At 41.3% G+C, this 23,416-nt stretch overlaps 1 protein-coding gene across 9 annotated transcripts in view; it reads left to right on the top strand.

The window, feature by feature from the left end:
- Nucleotides 1-23,416, top strand: part of fbrsl1 (fibrosin-like 1) — a 427,092-nt gene that overhangs the window by 382,081 nt on the left and 21,595 nt on the right. For all 9 annotated transcript variants that reach the window (XM_047380816.1, XM_047380812.1, XM_047380817.1 and 6 more), the window contains 2 exons: nt 20,956-21,376; nt 21,982-22,241. In XM_047380816.1, coding sequence (XP_047236772.1) covers nt 20,956-21,376; nt 21,982-22,241 — 681 coding nt within the window. The remainder of the gene's footprint in view (nt 1-20,955; nt 21,377-21,981; nt 22,242-23,416) is intronic.

Consider the following 23,416-nt stretch of genomic DNA (forward strand, 5'->3'; position numbering starts at 1 on the left):
TTTGCATCACATCAAAGTATGTTTTATGAGATGTCAAGGGGAACATATATTACATGTGCTTGTTCAAAATATAGCTGCGTATAAGCTGACAGGTATGCTAAAAATGCCATTCAATAACACTGTCTCTAATAGGCATTGAAAAAGCTTTGTTTACCAAGTGAAGAAATGCTTTTGTAGATCCTGCTACTGTGTATGCATGCCATAGGATTAAATGTCTGGAATTAGATCCAGACAATCCAATCAAAGTCTGTGCTGATTATCACACAGATCAACCAGATCCTATTCGGGCGATGTAGGAGAAGAGCACCGGCTTAGAATTAGGGGCTAGAAAGGGTGAGGCAGCAACAAAATCTCAGTAACCACTGTGATGAAGAACAATGAAGAAGAGGTTGTCAGAGGGAAATTGTACCAGTCAATTTTCATCTCACATTCCAGTCTTGTTTACTGGAGTTGTAATAGATCGTGTGACACTGTTTGTTTTTGGGCTAGACTGGTTTTTCTGTGTGTAGACATTGTGTATGATACAGAGAAAACGTGCTGTTTTCCTCTGGTTTGCTGTACAACAGCACTGCATCTACAGTGTGTCCCATTACCAGCCTCACTTTGGGTCCTGGGAGACTGCTGAAAAGACTTCTTTTCTATAATCCCCAGGCCTGTGGAGCTGTTAGCTGGTAGATTCACAGACCGATGCTAACACACACTCTGACACTAACATTTACAGTACAAATTAATATAAAATGCTGTAATAATGCTTGTGTGATTCACTTGATGAGTGCTTCTTTTACTTTCATGTCTTTTTTTGTTGTTGTAAACATTATAGGTGTTATTTTATTTGACTTTGGCATCATCGCTACAAACAGTAATGTCTGAATTGACCACACATAAGCATGGGCTGGTATGTGATTCTGATTCTGACAAATGTAAAACAGTACTTTACACTGATTTTAAGACTGATTGTTTTGGGAATATTGGTAATTTTGATTCTGATACACAGACCTCAGCAAAGTATTAGAACAAACATCTCCTAAATTTAGTAGTGGTTTTCAAATGGTCATTGTGCAGAGTATTATACCTTTTAGAGTCATCGCTTTAGGTAAATGTCTGACCCAGATACAAAACCTCATTCAGGAGCAAAATAGTTCTTTAGAAAAGGGTTTATTTTCACAGCACAAAAATAAGTTCAGGTCTTTCTCAGGTCAGTCAACCACAGGAGGGCACAAAGGCTTCTTGGCTTCTCCGGGAAGGTCTTTTAGAAATTGTGTAACAAGTCTCTTGCTTACTGGGTTCCGGGCAGGTAGACAGTTCACGGAGGTTACAGGGGAGGTTGGGAATCCGGGAGTCCAGGGGGTCTTGGGGAGCCAAACCAGACAGCCAAAAATGAAGGAGATCCAAGGTCAAACAGTAGGTAAGTGATCGAGGTTAGAACACGGTTCCGGATAAGTGTACACGCCCACACCTCACAAAACACTCTGGTGTCAAAGGACTGTTGGCTTGGCTCCTAAGTACTCCTCCAAGGCATCCACAATCAGATGAAGATCAGGGACACCTGTGGAAGGAGTACACCTAGCGGCTCGAGGGAGACCTCTGGTGGACAGGATATTTCCAAGCCCCAACATTTAGCTGTTGTGCTGTTCCTACATTCACCCTCACATTTGCTGGTTAATTTGTCAGGCTATCTGCTCAGATAGCCAGCCTTCAGCCGGGTAACATAGTGCATTAGTTGTATTTAAAACAGTAAATTTTTCTGCTAGAGTTGAAAATTCTCTAAATTTACTATTTACATGCGGAAAAAGGAGAAAATTCAGTGTATATAAATAATTTATATTTTACACAATAGTTAACAATGAAAAGCACACCACACATATGATCAAGCATGGATCGTATAAAAGAGATATTGGTGCATGTGGTGACTGATGAGAAACAGGACATCCTTTCTTTCCGTCTTTCATATTACTTTTTCATCATCTCTACACTCCTAGTCTATTTGCAACCTGTTATTCATACAACCCTGTAGTACTGATAATAGCACAAGAAAATAGTATCAGGAATGGCACTGTACCCAGTGTGTAATTCTCTATGGATGCTTTTAGCCAAGAGCTACTACAAGTTCAGTTAAACGTCTGTGTGTTGGTGGTTATGATGTAGAATGGTGCATTAGAGGGCAAGGATTATCTAACAGTTATTGGTTTTTGTTTATTTTCTGTCTTAAACCTCCTGCAGTTTATTGATTTACTGTAGGATGGCATGTTTAAGAAAAACGCTGCAAAGACTTGCGCGTTCCTCCAAGCTGTTGTTATTGAATCAAAGGTCAGAGTTTAGCGTTGTCACTTGCTTGAAGGCGAATAAAAAGCTAAAAGTAGCTGCTGAACAGGTACGGGGCTCCACAGAGCATAGATAAACACTTTACATGACATTTGACAATACTGGTCTTTTCTGAGTAGCAGGGAGTTATCACCTAGCTGTCAGCAGCTAGAAATATCTGAGAGGAACTCTTAGGAATCTGTACTGTTGATGTTGAATGTTTCATGGATGGGTCTTAAACTGCCTTCCCAAGCCCTCTTGTACTCTCTGGGCATCTTTCGTCTTGCCTGATGGTAAACCTACGCAGTGTGCTTTCCACCAGAAATCCTAAGGCATCTTGGGATAGCGGGGGTAAGATTGGTAGAAACCCCATTTCTGAAGTGGATTTGTGCCCTTGTAATCCTGATTAATTTTGACCCGTTGTGCTCATTTTAAACAGAGCATTACAGTAAGCGTGAACACAGCAAGCTCCAGGGCGAAACTAGGAGCTTAGCGGCTTTGGGAGGCTTAGCTGCAGATGGCATTTTAAGCCGGACTTAATAAATTGTTTCCATTAAACTTACCGGCCCACACATACTGGATTAGACCAGTGGAACAAAGGAAGAGGAGAGCGTGCAGAGTCAGAGGAGAGGAAAGAAAGCACACACATCTGCCGCCGTTCACGTCTGACACTGTTAATGTTTCTCAGAGGCCGAATACGAGGTGAAGCTGAGGTTACTGTGGTGTTAAGGGAAATCGTAGCTTTTAAACATGACTGCAAAGTTTACTCACTCAGGATCTGTTGCTCATTTGGGGATGCTGAACAAATTTGCCAAATTGACATCGAAGTAAACAAAGGCAGGGGAAAAATGCATAAAACCATTTAGCTTGGCAGTGGATTTAGTGCTAATCCTCTAACTCTTGTTTATATGTACACACATTACCAACACTGTAGCTTAAGGATTTATTATCTGCTCATATAGTTGCTGGGTTGTTTTTATATTTATTTTCAACCCTTTTTCCCCAAATATCTAACAGATATTGTGGAAACTTAATTCTTTATGGTAAAACCCCTCCTTTCCTCTATTCTCAGCCTGCTTCCACTGTACTTCTATCCCCCTTTGGTTCATGGCTTGCTCCCTAAGCTCTCATTATGTGCTACATAGTCTACGGTCCCTGTGTCGAATCACTAATCAACCACCCTGTCTGTAGGCGTTTTCTCTCAATGGGTTCTGAGTGGCCTTTGTTCCACTGCTGCTGTTTGCTGCATGTCAATAAAGAAAACTGTGGCCTCCTCCACTTATATTACTCTGGCTGGTCGGTGGTACAGGGTTGCGCTTGCTGTGGAAGCCTACATTAAAATGAATCACCTGCTGATTGATTCGGAATAGCAGAGACAGAAGGAAGGATGGTGATTGCAGAGGGAACAGTAAGGTCAGGGGTAAGGGGTTTGAGAGCAGCTCAGACACAGTGCAATAGATGGGAGAACATGTTTGTATTCGGTTGAGTGGCTCTCCTCTGGCCAGGTCAGCATAATGTATCACTAACCTTGGTGGCCAGCTTCACTGTTCATAGCCTCTTGCCTATTAAATAATGAATGTAGGCTGACCCTCTGACCAAGTAATCAGCTTTTCAACACCGCTAATTCAGGATCGAGTGGTGGTAGCTGGAGAGTGTGGCTGGCTTTTAGGTAGACCCAGTATCTGCAAATTACTGACCGAGGAAAAAACATAAGGGTTTCACACAGCCTGATTAGCAAGTGTAGGAATTAAAGGCAGCCGTCACCAGGTGTAAAATAAAAACCTGGTAAAATTCAGCTTTGAGTATCTGAGTATATGTTGGACAGAAAATAGTTTCAGGAAGACCGATGTGGCTTTGCTGCATCTGACACTTTGGTCATGACCTGGTGTGGGGCAACTACATTTGCACAAGGGTGCAGATTCCAACATGTGATGCTGATGTGTATTTGATCTCCATTCTCTTTAGAGCTTTGCTAATACCAATTTTAGCCAATTGAGATTTCTCTTTAAGTCTGTACAAGTGTTCTGTAGAGAATGTAGATCCATACCTTAAACCTTGAAATTACCAAAAGGTTGCCAACATTTCCAAAATCCAGAATGTTTCCACAATGTTTTATTAAAAACAAAAGAAAGTGTCCAAATAATTAAACATAACATCTTTACATTAATAATCATTAGTAGTTAATAATCTGCTACTTCAAGTATGGCCATTAACATCCTTTGCCAGATGGCTCGACAAACGCTAAAAATGTACAAAATAGCTAAGGATCGAAAGGTCCAACACCTGAAAAACCAACATTCCTCTGTAAAAAATACAGCTTTCAAAAGCAGTTTCTATCCAACAGCAATAGCTATAGTAAACACAGTCAGGATGTAAAGGGACATACAGGTCCTTCTCAAAATATTAGCATATTGTGATAAAGTTCATTATTTTCCATAATGTCATGATGAAAATTTAACATTAATATATTTTAGATTCATTGCACACTAACTGAAATATTTCAGGTCTTTTATTGTCTTAATACGGATGATTTTGGCATACAGCTCATGAAAACCCAAAATTCCTATCTCACAAAATTAGCATATCATTAAAACGGTCTCTAAACGAGCTATGAACCTAATCATCCGAATCAACGAGTTAACTCTAAACACCTGCAAAAGATTCCTGAGGCCTTTAAAACTCCCAGACTGGTTCATCACTCAAAACCCCAATCATGGGTAAGACTGCCGACCTGACTGCTGTCCAGAAGGCCACTATTGACACCCTCAAGCAAGAGGGTAAGACACAGAAAGAAATTTCTGAACGAATAGGCTGTTCCCAGAGTGCTATATCAAGGCACCTCAGTGGGAAGTCTGTGGGAAGGAAAAAGTGTGGCAGAAAACGCTGCACAACGAGAAGAGGTGACCGGACCCTGAGGAAGATTGTGGAGAAGGGCCGATTCCAGACCTTGGGGGACCTGCGGAAGCAGTGGACTGAGTCTGGAGTAGAAACATCCAGAGCCACCGTGCACAGGCGTGTGCAGGAAATGGGCTACAGGTGCCGCATTCCCCAGGTCAAGCCACTTTTGAACCAGAAACAGCGGCAGAAGCGCCTGACCTGGGCTACAGAGAAGCAGCACTGGACTGTTGCTCAGTGGTCCAAAGTACTTTTTTCGGATGAAAGCAAATTCTGCATGTCATTCGGAAATTAAGGTGCCAGAGTCTGGAGGAAGACTGGGGAGAAGGAAATGCCAAAATGCCAGACGTCCAGTGTCAAGTACCGACAGTCAGTGATGGTCTGGGGTGCCGTGTCAGCTGCTAGTGTTGGTCCACTGTGTTTTGTCAAGGGCAGGGTCAATGCAGCTAGCTATCAGGAGATTTTGGAGCACTTCATGCTTCCATCTGCTGAAAAGCTTTATGGAGATGAAGATTTCATTTTTCAGCACGACCTGGCACCTGCTCACAGTGCCAAAACCACTGGTAAATGGTTTACTGACCATGGTATCACTGTGCTCAATTGGCCTGCCAACTCTCCTGACCTGAACCCCATAGAGAATCTGTGGGATATTGTGAAGAGAACGTTGAGAGACTCAAGACCCAACACTCTGGATGAGCTAAAGGCCGCTATCGAAGCATCCTGGGCCTCCATAAGACCTCAGCAGTGCCACAGGCTGATTGCCTCCATGCCACGCCGCATTGAAGCAGTCATTTCTGCAAAAGGATTCCCGACCAAGTATTGAGTGCATAACTGTACATGATTATTTGAAGGTTGATGTTTTTTGTATTAAAAACACTTTTCTTTTATTGGTCGGATGAAATATGCTAATTTTGTGAGATAGGAATTTTGGGTTTTCATGAGCTGTATGCCAAAATCATCCGTATTAAGACAATAAAAGACCTGAAATATTTCAGTTAGTGTGCAATGAATCTAAAATATATGAATGTTAAATTTTCATCATTACATTATGGAAAATAATTAACTTTATCACAATATGCTAATATTTTGAGAAGGACCTGTACATTAATGTCAATGTGCAATCAGTATGAATGTGTGTACCTGATTTTATTTTGTGTTTTTAAAAACTGCTTCTCTTTTTCTGGTCTCCATTGATTGTTTATTGCTCATGCACAGACCAGATAGCTTTATTCATAATATAATTGTGACAATGACAACAAATGGTATTCTGATTCAGATTATTTTGTTCTTCCTCAGTGGTGCTGAAAACAGCTAACTTTAAGTCCTCCACCTGCCTTAACAAGCTCCACACCATAGAGTTGTAGTTAGTGGAGCCCAGTAGATTGATTTTTTTTACCAACTCACTGTTTACCATGCAGGGTCAGTCAAGAGTAAAATCACCCAATTTTGATCATCATTGGATTTCCCATCCTTTAATATTGAATAAGGATAAAAGAAATGTATTTAAGGAAGCAAAATTGTCATAGAGTACAGAGGACAAAAGGCTTGGTTTTCTAAATATTTAGGAGGGATTTGGAGGAAAAAGGATAACTTCTTCTTCATTAATCTTAAGGATATTACTGTTTAAAGCCATAAGATTGTTTATGAGCTCAGGTATTTGTTTTCAAAGAAAATGCCTGATTTTAAGCTCCATTTATTGATATTACTAATGCTGTTTGTGCAGCCATCTCATCGGAAAGATGAAAATAAATAGAGGGAGCTCAGCTGAGATAAGACACGTGTTTAATTATTAATTGAGCCATTACTGACAGAGATTGCCTTTTTTGATTTAAAGGAGGAAGGTCTGCTTCAGGGACAGAAAAAGCAATTACACAACTCCCAGCTTTTACTGCAGATGCCCAACGTTCAACATGCGCAACAAAGGAGAAGAAAAACGGAGACAAGTTACTCCAGCCCACATAAATTCTCTTCTATCTTGTGACACTTTGTTGTTCAATAAATTATTCTATTCTTCTTCAATATTTATAGCTTTTAAAATTGAAATGATCTTGTCTTGTAGTATTTATGTGGAGTGGCAGACAGTTAAAGGGATGAAGGCAGTCTGTGGCCTGGCATCCTAAAAACTCAACTACAAAGAATTGTGTTTGTTTGATAAGATTCAGACAGTGATGTCAAGGCTTTTACATGCTGCCTGTTTTCAAAAGCTGCTCAGCTTTTCAATGCACTGCAATTATCTGGCTTGTAAAGTCATTGCTGATATTTCACACTATTCCCCTGTGCAGTCCTTGGTTCCTTTAGTGCATTAGTATGTCCATTAGAAACATGCTTGGTATGTGCAAAGAGCCCAGGGTGCATCAAATATTAACTCACTCCCTTTAGAACATTTGGTCACTCCTGATTGATTTTTATTGTTAAAACCAAACCCCTGATTGATGATCAATAGGTTTCTCTCTTCTCTCTTCTCTCTTGCGCATGTTCATCATCACAAGTCAGGATGCTCGACTTCTGTCAGTGAGCTGTATCGGTCCTTGTCATCTGTGTCAGTGAGCCCATGGGTGGCAAGCAGCTATGGTGGCAGAAAACGGGAGTCGCGTTGAAAGCCGTATGTTAAGGGTTCATTGTGTGGCTTTCTAATTATTGACTGAGTATGGATTCGGCTTTAGCCGTGAAGAGAGAGCAATTAAACAATCACTGAAGGCAACGAGGGACATTTGGAACAGATTGTCAGGGTCATGAGCAGCCTTTTAGAGGACACACTGTGCATTTACAGAGGTCCTCTCTGCAAATAAGATCATGTTTTTACTCACTTTTCAAGTATGGTCCATTCAAGTTGAATTTTCCATTTTTATTCCTTACTGTTCCTCGGTTCTCCAGCATTTACAATATTATCAAACTAATAGTTTTCAGTGGTGTAGAAAAATATGTTGTTTTTGGTAAATAATGGTCCAGCATCACATTTCTCAGATCTGATGCTGTAGCATGTTCAATCTGATCACCTGGCATAGCTGAATTTTTGACATGAAGCAGTTTTAGCCTCACAATTCTGAGACACCATATACACCAATATTAGCCACTTCTACTGAATTTGCTACTTTGTGCTACTTCCTCAAAATGCTACTCAGATGCTTCAACAATAAGGTTACTTATTCTAATTCCATGGTCGGCACATGTTTCTGCACTGATGGAGATTCACTTGGAGTAGCTTCAACTGTTTGCAGCTCAACTTATTTACTAATTCCCCTAAAAATAATAATAATCATCATTCCCAGATGTTCAGTTGATCTTTAAATATGAAAAAAAAAACAGTGATCTCACGTCAAAAGGTATGTATCCCATTTTAAAGCAGTTAGACATTGTGAATGCTACGCCTATCCTCCCAATACACACATGCACTACACAAAATGGGTGCTAATATTTTACAAAATGCACTTATTTTTTCTAATTTTGACTCACATGAAATGTGTTTTGATAAATAAAGAAAACGAAAAATATCTGTTTAGTTGCTGCAAAGACAGAGGAACAGTTGGAAAGACAAAGTGACTATTGGGCCTGTCATTTGTAAGGTAAACGCGTTCATGCTGAAATCAACTGCCTATGTAGGTTTATAGCCCCTCTAGCATCACCAGCTGCTGTCCCTAATAACCAACGTGCATTATCTCAATTCAAAACAGACATTTCATAAAATAAATCTAAATCTCTGATTTTTTTTTTTATGGGGGAGAAAATAAAATAAAGGATAACACTAGAGAACAGCAGCTCTCACCACATCTTCTGTCTAATCTTAATCCTTTTCCTCCTCCAATAAAAACACAGCCAGCTACATTGTGGAAGGCTTTTTCATTGTTTACATATGAGAATACACAACCGGCATCTTATCACTCCTGTCAGGCCTGAAATGTAATGCATGACGCCTGTGATCACTTGCAGGTTTTCATGCTTTTAATCTTTTCTTCCCAGCTTTTGTCTGTCTGCCAGCAAGACTGTTTTTCTTCCCCGCCCTGCATTTGTTTGAAGATCCCAGCTCCTTGCTCTGTGCTTTTTAAGCTCATTTATGTCGAGAGGTTCACAGCCAATGTTGTTTGCAGATGAAGCTGCAACACTCATTGACAAAGCCAGATGGTAGGTGATTGTAGCCAAACATAGTGCTTGGATAATGGACAAATGCTGGCTAGGGGACAGTCGTCAGCCTAGATGGATATTACAAACATGCTTGTAATGGATTGGACATTTAGGGAAGCAGTTTAGAAAGGCTTATAAAGACTGAATTTTTTTTTGCCAGGAACAGAATGGGTATGAAATGCTTTGAATTTCATGACAGACAAGGACATCCAAGCATCAGAGGAATGTGCCAGAGCATTCACGGAAGAAAGGAGACAAACTTTATAAACATAATCCCAAATAAAACAGATGAAGTATACTCCATGTATTATTGTAATAGTATCCTTCAGGTTCAGTAATTCTGATCCCACAGTAACACAAAATTCCACAGGTTTGACAGATGACTGGCTTTAAAAAGTTTTCCTTTAGAGACTGGCTATTAGTCCTCAACTCATGTGTACTTATGGTAAGAGACATAATCAGACACTGCTAAGAAAGGGATTGTGTTTGGTTGAGTAGTTCACCTGGTGTGATCACCAATAATCCTTCCAGTGTTCAAAATAAAGGCAATAATTCATCCAGACACAAAGGCCTGCAATTTGCCCATATCAGTGGTGGTTAGAAAACGGAGCATGCACACTGTGGTCTTTTCCAATACTGAAGCGGTCATCTGTTTGGCTGTTGTTTTTGGCTACTAGCAAATTCCCTGCCCTGGACCCTTGTGCTGGGGCCCCTAATGGCCTCTGACTGACTGTAATACCTCATTCAACAGAGCCCTGGCTCCAGCCTCCGTGGCTGCTTGGTTAGAGCTGCTGTGTTGAGGGGTGAGCAGCAGGACTGGGATTTCACTGCTGTTTGCTTTGGAAAGAGATTGTTCCAATGACACACAACCCAATGAGAAAAAAAAGTGTTCAAAGCACAAACAACTGTCTGAGGCAGAGTAGGATTGTTAAATGCTCTTGTTCGATTTTGCCTTTAGTTTACAACACCTTGTTCTGACTGATATAATATTAATAAGTTAAAAAGTTTAATTATTTAACAAGGAAATGTAATCTTTAAAACAAATAATTAAACATTTTATATTCATGAGTATACAACATTTAGAATTTAAATATGCACCAATCAGAATTTTGAGGAAGAATTGACCTGACAATTCAAAACTTTAGCTCATTCAGATTTCTCTTAAAAAGCTACAACAAAAGAAAATGTACGAAGAGCAGTGCAGATTTCTTTATGAATCCTTCATGACAGGTTATTGTTTATTTATGTTAGCAGCCAAGGTAACATCACAACGCTGTGTGAGAGAGCAGTCGCTGTGAAAAAGGGATTATTTTCAAACTAAAACAATATGATCATGGGGTTCTCGTTTTAAGCCAGCTTTAATGTCTTATACTGCAAATAAGCATAATTAGGGGAGCAAGACAACAGTGTGCATTTTGTAACAATGAAGCTAGTTCATCAGCTAGATAATAATGATTCTCTAAAGAACTTCTAGGTTGTCTTATAAAAATTTTTACAGTAAGTGTGAGACTGTGATCAATTTCCCTATTATGAATGAAATAAAATCAGTAGCTATTACCATCACTAATGATACATTTGACCCATCGGCTGTTATGTCCAGGGCAAATGCTAATGTGCTTGGGACATCTTATGAGCTGCAGCACACTATATTAGTGTGCTGGGTAGGCGTAGCAGCACCCAATGCTGGTAGCAGGTGTCCGTGAAGCTCGGCCAGGGTGGACATGCTTTTCAGGCTAGATGAACCATCTGGGTCTTGATGCTGTATAGTGCTTAAAACCCTCGCTCAAGTGTGACACTCCCAACACTTAGCCCCTAGCTGCTCACCAGAATGTAAGAGCTGTTTGCTAAAAGGAAGGAGGAGGCTTTTAGAAAAATCTACAGGGTTTCATGTGTTTTGGAGTCTCTTTTTACATGGAAACAGTCTAACATATTCATGGGCTGGATTTCAAAGTCCTCTAACTACTTTAGTATTGTTATCAGCACTTGCAGTCTGAAGTGTTTTAAGCTGTGTAGAGAAAGTGTGTGTATTTAATTTTTTTATATACTTTGATTTTTTTGTGCCACCCAGTCTTGTTTGTCACCTTTTTGCACTCTGTTGTTTGCTTTTTCCTGGTGTAGTCTATTTCCTCTTGCTAGAAATTTGTCTCATTACGGAGTCCAGTTTTGGTCACTGTACACCCCCACCCCAGATACTCACATTCACATATTTCCCCAAACTGTCATGCTGCTTTCACACTCCAAATAAATCTTTTTTTATTTTCTCCCAGCATTTGGAAGGCGATAGTGAAATGTGGCAGCTCATAGCAGCACTGCAGATGTGTAGGCTGTTGCTAATGTCCCTTGTCCATCATGCCTCAAGAAAGCCAGACTCTGATAACCTCAGAAACCCCTGTGTGTGGGTGCTTGTGTTTGTTTGTGTGGGTGTGTGTATGTATGGAGCAGACAGGGTTGGGAGTAGGTTAGCAACAGCCACACAGGTCAGTACTCGGGCCTTGTCTCTATTAGTTTATTTAACACAAATCTTTAGCCAACCCTTTGCTAACCTACCATATTCGTCTGCATCCTCCCACCCATGTCTGGGTCACTTTATCTATTCTTTTCTCTCTCTCTCTCTCCCTTTCTCTCTCTCTCTCTTGAAACTTCATGTCCATTTTCATTTTTTAAATAAAATGCATGCGGTATCTGGAGATTTTTTAAATGTCAATCCTCTCTAGTGTTTTTGTCAGTGCAACCCAGTGTTTCTGAGCCTACCTTCCAACGTTAAATGTTGGTCTAGATGATTTATCATCCTCCTCTGTTTAATTGTCACATGGAGTCCTACAGGGGTCAATACTTGGGTCACTGCTTTCTTTTCTTGTATCACCTGCCCTTTGATTTTATTCTCAGAAAGCACAAAATGATTTTCCAAGTTATGCAGGTGGTTTATGTGCCACTAATGGCTGTATGGAGGAACTGAAAGTGCAGGTGGTGCTTATTTTTTTTTATTTTTAATGGGGAAAATAATTGAGTGATTGTTTCTATTCTGGGCATCCCCGGTGAGACAGAATGAGAGAGGACTCGCTGGCACATTACAGAAAGCCTCTGGGTTTTAAAATAGTGATTTTACACTGGATCACATCAGTGTAGTTGTTAATCCAACTTTTTTCATCTAAGACAATTGCCTAAAATAATAAACATCCTTTCAAAAGAGATCTTTTAAACAGTAATCCACAACTTGCTTACACTTAGCTGAGTAACCTTTTGGATATTCAGGTCTTTGTCTTCAGCAAGCAGAAATTGGTTCTGCTCTGTTTTTATCTGGTGCACAGATGTGAGAACATTTTACTCCCATTTTATCAGCTGCCTCTTAAAGTTCATAAAAAAATTCATGCTGCTCGGGTACATCGCGTGGCCTAACAATAGAGTGCGCACCTCATATACCAAGGCCACAGTCCACGACGCAGTTGTTCCGGGTCCTGACCCTGGAGACCTATGCTGCATTTTTTCCCTCTCTCTCCATCTCACTTCCTGTTTGCCTACTGTGAAAAAAATAAAGCCCACTGGGGCTGCCAAAAAGGAATTGTCCTATTTGTTTTTAAGTGCTAAATAGTCTTACACTGCAAAATGTCTGAACTACTGCTTAGGCATTCCCCTTCTGGATGTGCTGAGAACACCTCAGAAGCACAGGGCTTTTGCAGTTCCAGCTTCCAAGCTGAAGGAAAACATTGTAACAATAAGTTACATTGTTTGCATTGTTTTTGTAAAATCTTGCTAATATTACTTTTTTTTAAATTCTGTTTTATTTCTGTTTTTACTTATTTAAAATTTTTTGTACTCAGCCATTTAGCCAGATCTTGCTATTTTAAAGTGCTTCATAAGTGGTGTGGGCTTGGCTACATCCTACTGTAACTGATTGTGGTGTTATTCTGATGGTGTTCACAGTTTAAAAAGCCTGAGGCATGGCGTGGCGTTGATGGTGTAGGGGTTAAGCGCGCGACCGTATACGGAGGCTACAGTCCTCGAAGCGGCCATCCCGGGTTCGAGTCCAGGACATTTGCCGAATGTCTCCCCCTCTCTCTACCACTCTTTCCTGTCTGCCTACTGTTAAAAAAATAAAGGCCACTATTGCCGAATAAATATCTTAAACAGCCTGAGGCATGACGTAATGCACAATTAAAGGCTTGCTATATTGATGTTGTCTTGAAAGATTAGAAAAGTGGACAAAATCGTTTATCAGCATAGTATAGACCAGAAGCCCTGGCTTGTAATAACAGGACGCTTTAACATAGGAACACAACAAGAAAGAGAAGTGTAGGGGCTGATGGATGAAGTAGCTTTCTGGTACACATTGATGATGAGATTATTGCCACCTGTACCCTACCACCACCTGACAAGCCATCATACCTCAGTACCTTTAGATGAGTTCATTTGTTTTATTTTATGAAATAGGTGAGTACAAGTCAGACAACGCTTAAAACCCTGCAAAACACTTGACGAAATGTGATATGTTGGTGAAGATGTTTGTCCACCCCCCTTTCATTGCACTTAGCGTTGACGGCGGAAAATGTCAAAACAGTCAACGAGGTATGGTGAATGGTTGGGAGCTGTCAGCTTCCAATTGTTGCTTTGCTTTGAGCTCGGGTAGTGAAAATTGAGATGGAGGAGGAGAAAAAGAAAAATACACAGGCTCTTTCAGCCCACTGCCACGCCACTTAAGATTTGTTGAAGGATTTTCACCCAACCATTTCTATCCCATTGAGAAGTAATCAGTACGCCACTGAAAGATAATATATCCACTTCGAGGCATGTGGGCTTCTTGCGTGTTTATACATGAAATGAGGGTGGAAAGCTGTGTCTGTGCATTGTTGAATGCTCACGCCCTACATCTCTGCTTAGACTTGAAGCTTCCTGGTGAAAACACGCCGTCTTTGTGTTTCTTACTTAAACACCCACCCCTCTTTTCTTTTTATCTCCTTTCCTTATTCTCTCTTTGGATGTTGAGCCAGCTGGTGGGCTAATGGAGGATGCTTTCCTGTGGGGCACCAAGCTGATACTGTTGAGGCGTTCTGCAAGCTTAAGTAAAGCTGACACGCTGCTCAAAAGCTACAGCCCACACTGAGCTTCACAGCAGCCCATGGAGAGATGCTGTAAAGGTCTTAAAGGTGTGGGAGACGCAGGGAGGCTGCCACTGTCCTCCCACTGCTGTGCTGTGATGTGGGAAGCAGGAGTTAAGTCCTTTATTAGAAGTGGCAGGCGGTGTCTCCAGTCACCTCGATAATTGCAGCACCACGTCCACTGCCGTAATCAATTGAGACAGCTGCTGCTGCAGCGTTCAAGTCCATCAGGCAGGCATGTCATGCTAATTAATGAAATGATAAGGCTAGTGTCTGCAGCATTGCACAAATAATTGCTGGAGAATCTTCTTTTCAATGCAAAATTCGTCTGCAAACCCCCTCTGTTTTCTTTCGTGTTTGCATTCTATCCACAGTGACCTTGGAGTAAAAAGGGTCACAGGTTCTGGTAAGGGGTCACTTACGGTGAAAGGGGTCAAATTCCTGGCTGGCAGGGTGGGCTGTGTCAGAAGAGTCATTAGACTTGAGCTTTTCGCATGGAAGTCCCCTGATGTCCACTCTTTTATTTGATGGAACTCAGTAGCACTGACCTTAGACGACCCAGTTGTGGTCATAAGAAGCTGAGATTGATGGCTGTCCCAGAGCTCTGCTGCAGACAGTTCATCAGGGGGATGGGCTCTAACGAACACTCCAGGAAGCACGCATATGAGTTGTTAGTCTGCAACACATTACTGCCAGGGGTTTATGGCGGTTTAACTGCAGTTTGGGAGCACCATTGGACCATATGTGACATGAAATTATTTAAAAAGTCAAAATGCTCTTTCTCAAAACTGTTCCGTCATAAAGTCATGTCCCGTCTGTGAGTTTTCAGAAACAAAACTGGCATTGCAGAAGGCTTGGGTTGGAACTCTGCAGGGTTGATGCAAGTTCTTACACATTAAAATCAATGTGGGGAATTTCCTATTCCAGAACATGAAACATGTTAATGTTGTCTTACGCCAGATGATCTGATGATCAGTTTAATTATAATCTTAAAGCCTCACATTCTGGCTGAAATCTGTTGCTTTGTTCTGTAAAGGGCGCACATTAGCACAACCCGCCCAATGTGTGTTAATGCTACGAAACAATTTGTGTAACGCACCTCAGTGTGTTTTTGCCTCAAGTCTCCCAGGAAACTACCCCCTTGCTGCCACGTGAGAAGGCATCTTAACTCCTGACTAAGTGTTTTGTGAAGTCTAAAAGCTTGTTCTCGGATATTCTCACTGTCTCAATTTTCTCTCGTCAGTTCAAAGCTGTGCTTCCTGCAAGTTGCTTCCTGTCTACAACAATAGCATATGGGCCACAAGAAGTGACTGGCATGTGTGTCTTGCACCATATGGCTGGGGTTTGAGCTGGGCTCCGATATACACAGCAAAAACTTCTTCATCCCACAGCTTGAGCTGCCAGCTCTCTGAAACAAACATTAGGTTCTTGATTTATGCCTAAGCTTCTACAGTAAACGTGTTGCAGCTTAACACCCATCCTCATTCTTGTGCCATCAACTCCTTTGTGAGCTGAAGCACAGAGATGGAGAGAAATAATTGAAACATGCCAGCTGTCCCCACTCTTCAGCTGTCTTGGCCAGCTTTCACTTTGCCCACTCCCCCATTAACATCTCTGAGTGATTTGCAAAAACATCGCCTTGGCTCCCCTCTTTACCAGTTTGGAGATGCTAGAAGCAGATTACATAGTGTGAGGAAAGCATGCTGGTGCAAATATCTCCTATGATTTTATTATTGGCACTTGATTCAACACAGCTCAGCCCTTCTGTTCCTCTCATACAAAATAATTTTGTTGAAATCACCCTGCCTTTTTTTGATGACTGAATACCTCATGGCTATGAAGTGTTGATTGGCAAGCCTGTGGTGTCCTGCCTGCTGCCAGTATCTGCTCTAGCCATCTTTCAGTCGCTCACTCGTGAGCTAAGCCTTGGCTCTGTGTGGGCTGCTTGTCTACAGAGGTACAAAAACCAAATCATTGTGAGCTCAACTGTCAAGAGCTGGAGAATATTTTTTCACCCAAAACCAGCCGGAGACAGATCAAGGCAGCTGCATTTCCACATACCTTATGCCTCCTCCAACATCTTTCCACAGATATGTTGCTTTATTTAAATATCTCTGTTCATGTCATTTGTCAGTGCCCCAACTGTTTATGCTTTGGCAAAACCGTGAAGGGAGCGAACCGCAGTGTTTGCCTTGAAAATGAGAACACCCAGCCGCCTTAAGCTTCTTTTATACCACAGCATCCCCCTGTCAGAAAAAGAATTTGTATATTCTCGTATCTAATCTTAAAAGGCTTTTTGCATACAGGTTCTGTTTTCCTGGTTGTTGTCTGCACTGGCCCTGCTGTTAGCAATGAGCACGTAATTTATGTAACAGTGATTTGCATGCACAGCATTAGGTTACTGAGGATTTTAGCTGGAAGCCGAACATTCTCTAAAGCAGTTGTCTCATTCATGAGGCCGTTGGGTTCGTTGCAGATTGCTAGGTGTGTGTTTGAAAAGCATTAAAGAAAATGATTTGAAAAGGTTAGTTTTGCTAATTTAATCATTTTAGAACACAGATCCACAGTTCTTTTTACTTTTGTTTTCTGAGTCAAAAGGCAGAGCAGTCCTTTCCCTAGATGATTACAACTAACTCGTCCTCGTTCAGTTCAGGACTAAACTATTTTAGACTGGTCCAAGCCATTCCAAGCTAAACCATCTGGCACAAAGCCCTTATAGGATCAGATCAGTGCTTGCTCCCCAGATGTTCCACAAGGACGAACAGGGTCAAATGTGAAGGATAGTGAAGGCGGGAACAGCTGTGCACCGACACTTTCTTCACCCCAGATCCCCCCTGGACACATCAGTCATAACCAGCAAATCCCCACAGCTTGTTGACCGTCTGCCACCTCGGTTCCTGCATCCCGCCTCTCTTCACCCCTCCCAACCTGCAAACTCATGTCATGGTAAACCAAGGCACATGCTGCCAGTGCGAAGCTCAACTCCATCCAGTGAGCAGGGCCATGCGTACAACAATAAAAATAATCAATACTAAGATAAGATGTCATCTGGTGAGCAGACCTGCCAACACCCCTCTAGGGAATGTCCCTCTCCCCCCAGTGTCCTAACCCAGCTAACAGGAGAGGGGATCCACCCCCTACAACTGGACTGCCCTCCAACCTGCCTGACTCACTAACACCATCTACTTAGGTTTGCAGGCAGGGTTTCACAACACCATTTTAATTTTTTTTTTTTCATAAACGCACTCATGAGGCATTTGTTACACAGGACTTCCTGTGGATTGCCTACTGTTTTTCTCAGCAGGTGATTTCAGGCAAGGCTTGTTTTATATCCTAACAAAAACAGAAAAACGAAGCAAAATCTTTCTGTGCATCTTTTGTCAGAAAAGATACACAGATCAGAGATTTTGTGGCCAATTACACTTACAACTCTCACACTAAAGAGTGTTGTTCTCAACATAAACTGGTAGTATTAAGTATGGTGTTTATTGATGTGGAGTTTTAGGTTCTGACCTGCCAGTCATCGAACAGGGACACTGAAGTGTAAAATTTCCTCATTCACTTCTGTGTTTTTGAAGGAACTTAATGGTAGTGAGTTTATGCACAAAAATAGCTGCTGAAAAAATTAAATAAGACTGTAATAAGTCAAATTTTAAAAAGCAAGCATATTTTAATTGTCTGTAAAATTTCAACTACTATCAAAATGCTGTCTCCTTTACAGACTGTTAAAAAGCCTTTTTTGGTAATTGCATACATTTAGGCTTAAAGAATAGAAACCCTGTTGATCTGATATACATAAACAATTGTGATAATGTATTGTTTTGCTTCCTCTGACAAATGGAGTCTCCCTTTTTCACTTTCTGATGCACTTCACTAAAATTAAGATGTCTGGGCTTAATTTGTTTGTGTCTGCATAAGCAAACGGCGAAAAAACTGGTGTCCATTTTTTGTCCTATTTACATCTCCATGTGAGTGTTGAAGCTTTTGCAGTGATTTTAATGAGGGGTCTGTGCTAATACCTCCCAGCATCCATTAGAGCCCATTAGCATCATCATTAAGATAACCTGGCGCTCGCTGTGGCCCTGGCGCAGCAGTATTAATATGAGAAGCCCCCCCTCCATCTTCTGGTGATTGTACTGAGGCGTTTTTCAGGATCATTCGCCATGCATTGTGTCTCAGAGAACTGGTTGCCAAGGCAACATCACCCGGCAGCGACATTTCGACTGGATATTTGTGGTTTGTGTGTCGATGCTTGTCTTTCTGTCTTTGCTTTGAGACTTCCTTTTTCTCGTTTTTTGCTCGCAGCAAAAAACAGGCTGACAGTTTAATCCAAGTCCCAAAACTCTATAAATCGGGAGGTCTATATACGCCTGGACCCCAGAATTCATTTGAAAATCGTGACATCTTAGCTAGCCCCAGTTCACTCATAAATGCAGGGAGGAAGGGAGGGGGAGCTCAACAAATAAAAAAAATAAAAGCTCTGCCTAGTCTTTTTATTGGCCTTTTTATGGGTGTTAGGATCCTTGAAAGATTAAGCAGCCTGTTAATGGGGACTGGATATTCCATTAGTCTCCTGCATGTCGAGTTTTACTGGCTTGACAGCAGCTCCCAGCTCTTGGCTTTTCTTTCTTTTCTTTTTTTAAACCACCAAGAATGCCCATGGAGCTTTTTTAATTGAAACACGAATAAGCCTTTGACTGAAGTACCACTGCATCTTAGTTGTAGATTAAAAAGACTGTTCTCATCATTGAGCTTGCCTTGTCTCTTCTACTGACTATGTGCATATGTGAATACCTTCTGTGATATTTTGGTGCATGTGATCTCTCCATACCAGTCACAGCTTTAAGTAGCTCAAGAGCTAAAGTAGTAATATTGTTGTTTCCTCAAACTCCTTGAGGTCCATTCAGCTCTTCGTTTGACTGATAGCGAGGCAGGCAGTCGCAAATTTGTTCCTCCCTTTTAAATAACATCCATCTAGTGCTTTAGGACTTAGTGTCCTAATGGGATGCAGCATTTCTGACACTTTTAATTTACCTGCTACCAAAGCACTTCATTATAGTTATTAAATTTAGGAAACAACAGTACTAAAAGTCATTCAGTGAACTGCTGATGATAAAAGCATTGACCATGTGGAAAGGACCAAGACAATTTGGCCAAGTTCAGAGGGCTTTGGTGTGGTTTCCCATATATCAACTGAAAGAACAGAGAGGATGGAGCGACTCGATGAAGGAGAGGCCACCATCTCTCTTTACAGCACAATTGAAACATAATAATTTCATGACAGATTGTGTGCTCAGCAAAGCCCTGAATGGGTGCTGACATTTAACTTTAATTAGCTGTGATTTATTCATACTGACTTGATCGCAAAAAGAAATTGGATCATCTGATTATAGTCAAGCATGAAAATGACCTGATTAAACACTTAATGGAACCTGGGGAGAGGAAACAAGGGGAACCTTGCACAGAGGACACTGGAATAGTACTGTAAAGCAGGAGAAGCAGATCATTTTTACTTCATCTTGGATTAAGTATACTTTTTTAGCTACACATAGCTGCAAACTCTTTCTAAAAATATTGGTGCTGTGGAATTTTTAAATAATGTTTGTAAATTTCTCAAATCAGTTTAAAGTTCCAAAACTAAATTAAACATTCACCTGCCACTGTATTAGGTACACCTTTTAGGTACTGGGAAACATTCCTCAGAGCTTTTGGTCAATATTGACATGATAGCATCATGCAGCTTCTCCAGACATTTTGGCTGCACACCCATTATGCAAATGTCCAGTTTGACTACATCCTAAAGGTGCTGTATTGGACTACAGTACAATAAACTCATTGTCATTTTTAAGAAACCATTCGGAAATTATTTGACCTTTGTGACATGATACCTTGCTGGAAGAAGCCATCAGAGATGGTATTCCATATACCTTGGTTGTAACAAACGTATGGTTGAGTGGTCATTTCACCTACTGTTGCCTTTCTGTCACCTCAAACCAGTCTGCCTATTCTCCCCTAACCTCTGACAAGTTTTTTTTGTCCCCACAATTTCATCTCACTGGATATATTTTCTGTGAGAGATGGTTATAGACCAACAAACATGTCTTGTTTAGAGTCACTTAACCCCCACATGATTAGAACTAAAGAGATTCAGTTTCTACCATGTGATTGGCTAATTTGTGCTTAGGGTTGACAAGCAATTGAACACTTGTACCTAATAATGTGGACTTTGAGTGTGTTTTTTAGCATGGTAGACAAGAGGGTCCAGCAGAACATAGCGAGGGGAGCTGAAAGGTTATTGTAGTGCCCAGGCTCTATGTCCAGGATGGGTACTAGAGCAGCTGCAGGTGCAGGGATCTGAACATTGTCAGAGTTCTCAAACTGTAGAATTGCTGTTAAGATTTTGTACTGTACATTACTGCACTTATTTTTAAATGTCGGCTGCTTTGTGTTTTCTTCACTGACTTTGTAATAAGCTCTTCAACATATAATGAAGTTACAATCCATTGAGTTGAGTTTGAATGTTGATGTTGATTTTGTTTTTCCTCAGGTGTGCCAGCGAATGAGAGCTCCGTCTCCAAGACTTGTAGCTCAACCAAAGTCTCAGGACTCCAGCGCAGTCAGGAGCAGAGTAACACTGAGGTGCCCTTTGCACCGCCCGTGCCTAGCCCTACCCCGGCTTCGGCACCAACGGGCTCCCCTGCCCTCGCAGCAGCGGCAGCCCCCCCTGAGGCCCGTAGGTCACGCCTTCCCACCCCTCCCCCTCTCAGCGTTAAGAAGGAACAGCAACCTCCACCCCCTGTCCCAACCCCACCCCTGCTGAAGGCACCACCCCACCCCTTGCCTCATCTTCCTCACCCACACTCATACCAGGAGCCACGTGTGCTTCCGCCCCCACCGCACCACACACGGCCAGTGATCAGCCACCAGGTGCATCACCCTCTGCAGTACAACAGCCTCCACGACATCAGGTAATTTAAAGACACGCCTGTCATTGCTTTCTGTGGTACAATCATTAAAAGTAGGACTCTCACTGAGAATTAGGAGTGAAAACACTGAGCAGGGTTTTGACAAACCTGCACAAGCACACTCATAAACATAAATACTGTATCAGAGCCAGATTTCAGAATTTAAGATGGCCAGCTGAGATTTGGTAAGCTACTAAGGTAATGTAAAATGTTGCAGACTGCGTCACTTTCCTAATTGTGTTAGTGACAAAATTACACAGAAGAATCTTATAATTAATGTAAAAACTTCTGAATAGGCTGCATCCTATTGATTTTTCTCATGCTCGTCTTTACAGCTAGATGACAAAACCAGCTGTCACATTTGCTGTTTTTTATTAAGTTGTACTGAAAAAATACAGCAGAGTTCACTATATCCTTATGCACCCTCTCCATTCATAACATGCCTTGAGCTTTGGCTTGATTAAGCATCAAAAGTTGTTCTTAAAAAGTGAAGGTTTTTAAAAACACATTTTTTTGCCTTGAGTCTTTTTTTGCCTGTATTTATTATTATAGGAAATATTCATTGTCTCTAAATTAAAGCTTTTTTTCCCCTCTTGATAAATCTATAGCCACAGCAACAGTCCAGTGGGTCTTGCCAAACAGCACTTGCCCCCATCCCCTCACCACCACCTCAGTGGGCTCCCATCCTCAGCCCCTGCCTTGCCTCTGTCCATAGCAAACCTATCTACCTCGCACTATTCCTCCCTACGGAGTCCAGCCCATCGCCATTCGGCCATGTTTGCAACCCCAGCCACACTGCCGCCACCACCAACCTTACCAACCAACAGTTTAGTGGTGCCTGGACACCCTGCTGGCACCCCCTACCCAGGTAAACCTGAACACCTCACATGCTTCATGGTAGCCTCAGTGCTGTTTTTGTTTATCAGAGGTTTGTTGATTAAACTTACATAATTGCAGCAGACATTTAAAATTAACAGTTAAGTGCATGTACTTGATTTGTCTTGAACAAGTATTCACGCCCATAACAATAGCTTTTTCACATATTCCTATGTTCCTACAACCACAAACTTAAATGTATTTTATTTGTACATTATATAACACAAATTAACAAATGATTGGCAAGTGGAAGTGAAAGTATTCATGTTGGCAGCATCATGCTGTGGGGTACCTTTTCTTAAGCAGGGATAAGCTAGTCAGACCTGATGGAAGGATGAATGAATGAATCAAATACAGGGCAATCATGACAACCTGTTAAAGGGTGTTAGAGACTGTATGTTTAGGGTTGTTCTTCTGCTGGATGGACAACAACCCTTAACAAACAGCCAGGACTACGATGGAATGGTTTTATTGTTATTGTTATTTATTTATTTATGATTTATATGTATTATATACAGGTCCTTCTCAAAATATTAGCATATTGTGATAAAGTTCATTATTTTCCATAATGTCATGATGAAAATGTAACATTCATATATTTTAGATTCATTGCACACTAACTGAAATATTTCAGGTCTTTTATTGTCTTAATACGGATGATTGTGGCATACAGCTCATGAAAACCCAAAATTCCTATCTCACAAAATTAGCATATTTCATCCGACCAATAAAAGAAAAGTGTTTTTAATACAAAAAACGTCAACCTTCAAATAATCATGTACAGTTATGCACTCAAAACTTGGTCGGGAATCCTTTCGCAGAAATGACTGTTTCAATGCGGCGTGGCATGGAGGCAATCAGCCTGTGGCACTGCGGAGGTTTTATGGAGGCCCAGGATGCTTCGATAGCGGCCTTTAGCTCATCCAGAGTGTTGGGTCTTGAGTCTCTCAACGTTCTCTTCACAATATCCCACAGATTCTCTATGGGGTTCAGGTCGGGAGAGTTGGCAGGCCAATTGAGCACAGTGATACCATGGTCAGTAAACCATTTACCAGTGGTTTTGGCACTGTGAGCAGGTGCCAGGTCGTGCTGAAAAATGAAATCTTCATCTCCATAAAGCTTTTCAGCAGATGGAAGCATGAAGTGCTCCAAAATCTCCTGATAGCT

The sequence above is a fragment of the Girardinichthys multiradiatus genome, chromosome 12 (genome assembly GCF_021462225.1).
Source record: "Girardinichthys multiradiatus isolate DD_20200921_A chromosome 12, DD_fGirMul_XY1, whole genome shotgun sequence".
Lineage (NCBI taxonomy): Eukaryota > Metazoa > Chordata > Actinopteri > Cyprinodontiformes > Goodeidae > Girardinichthys > Girardinichthys multiradiatus.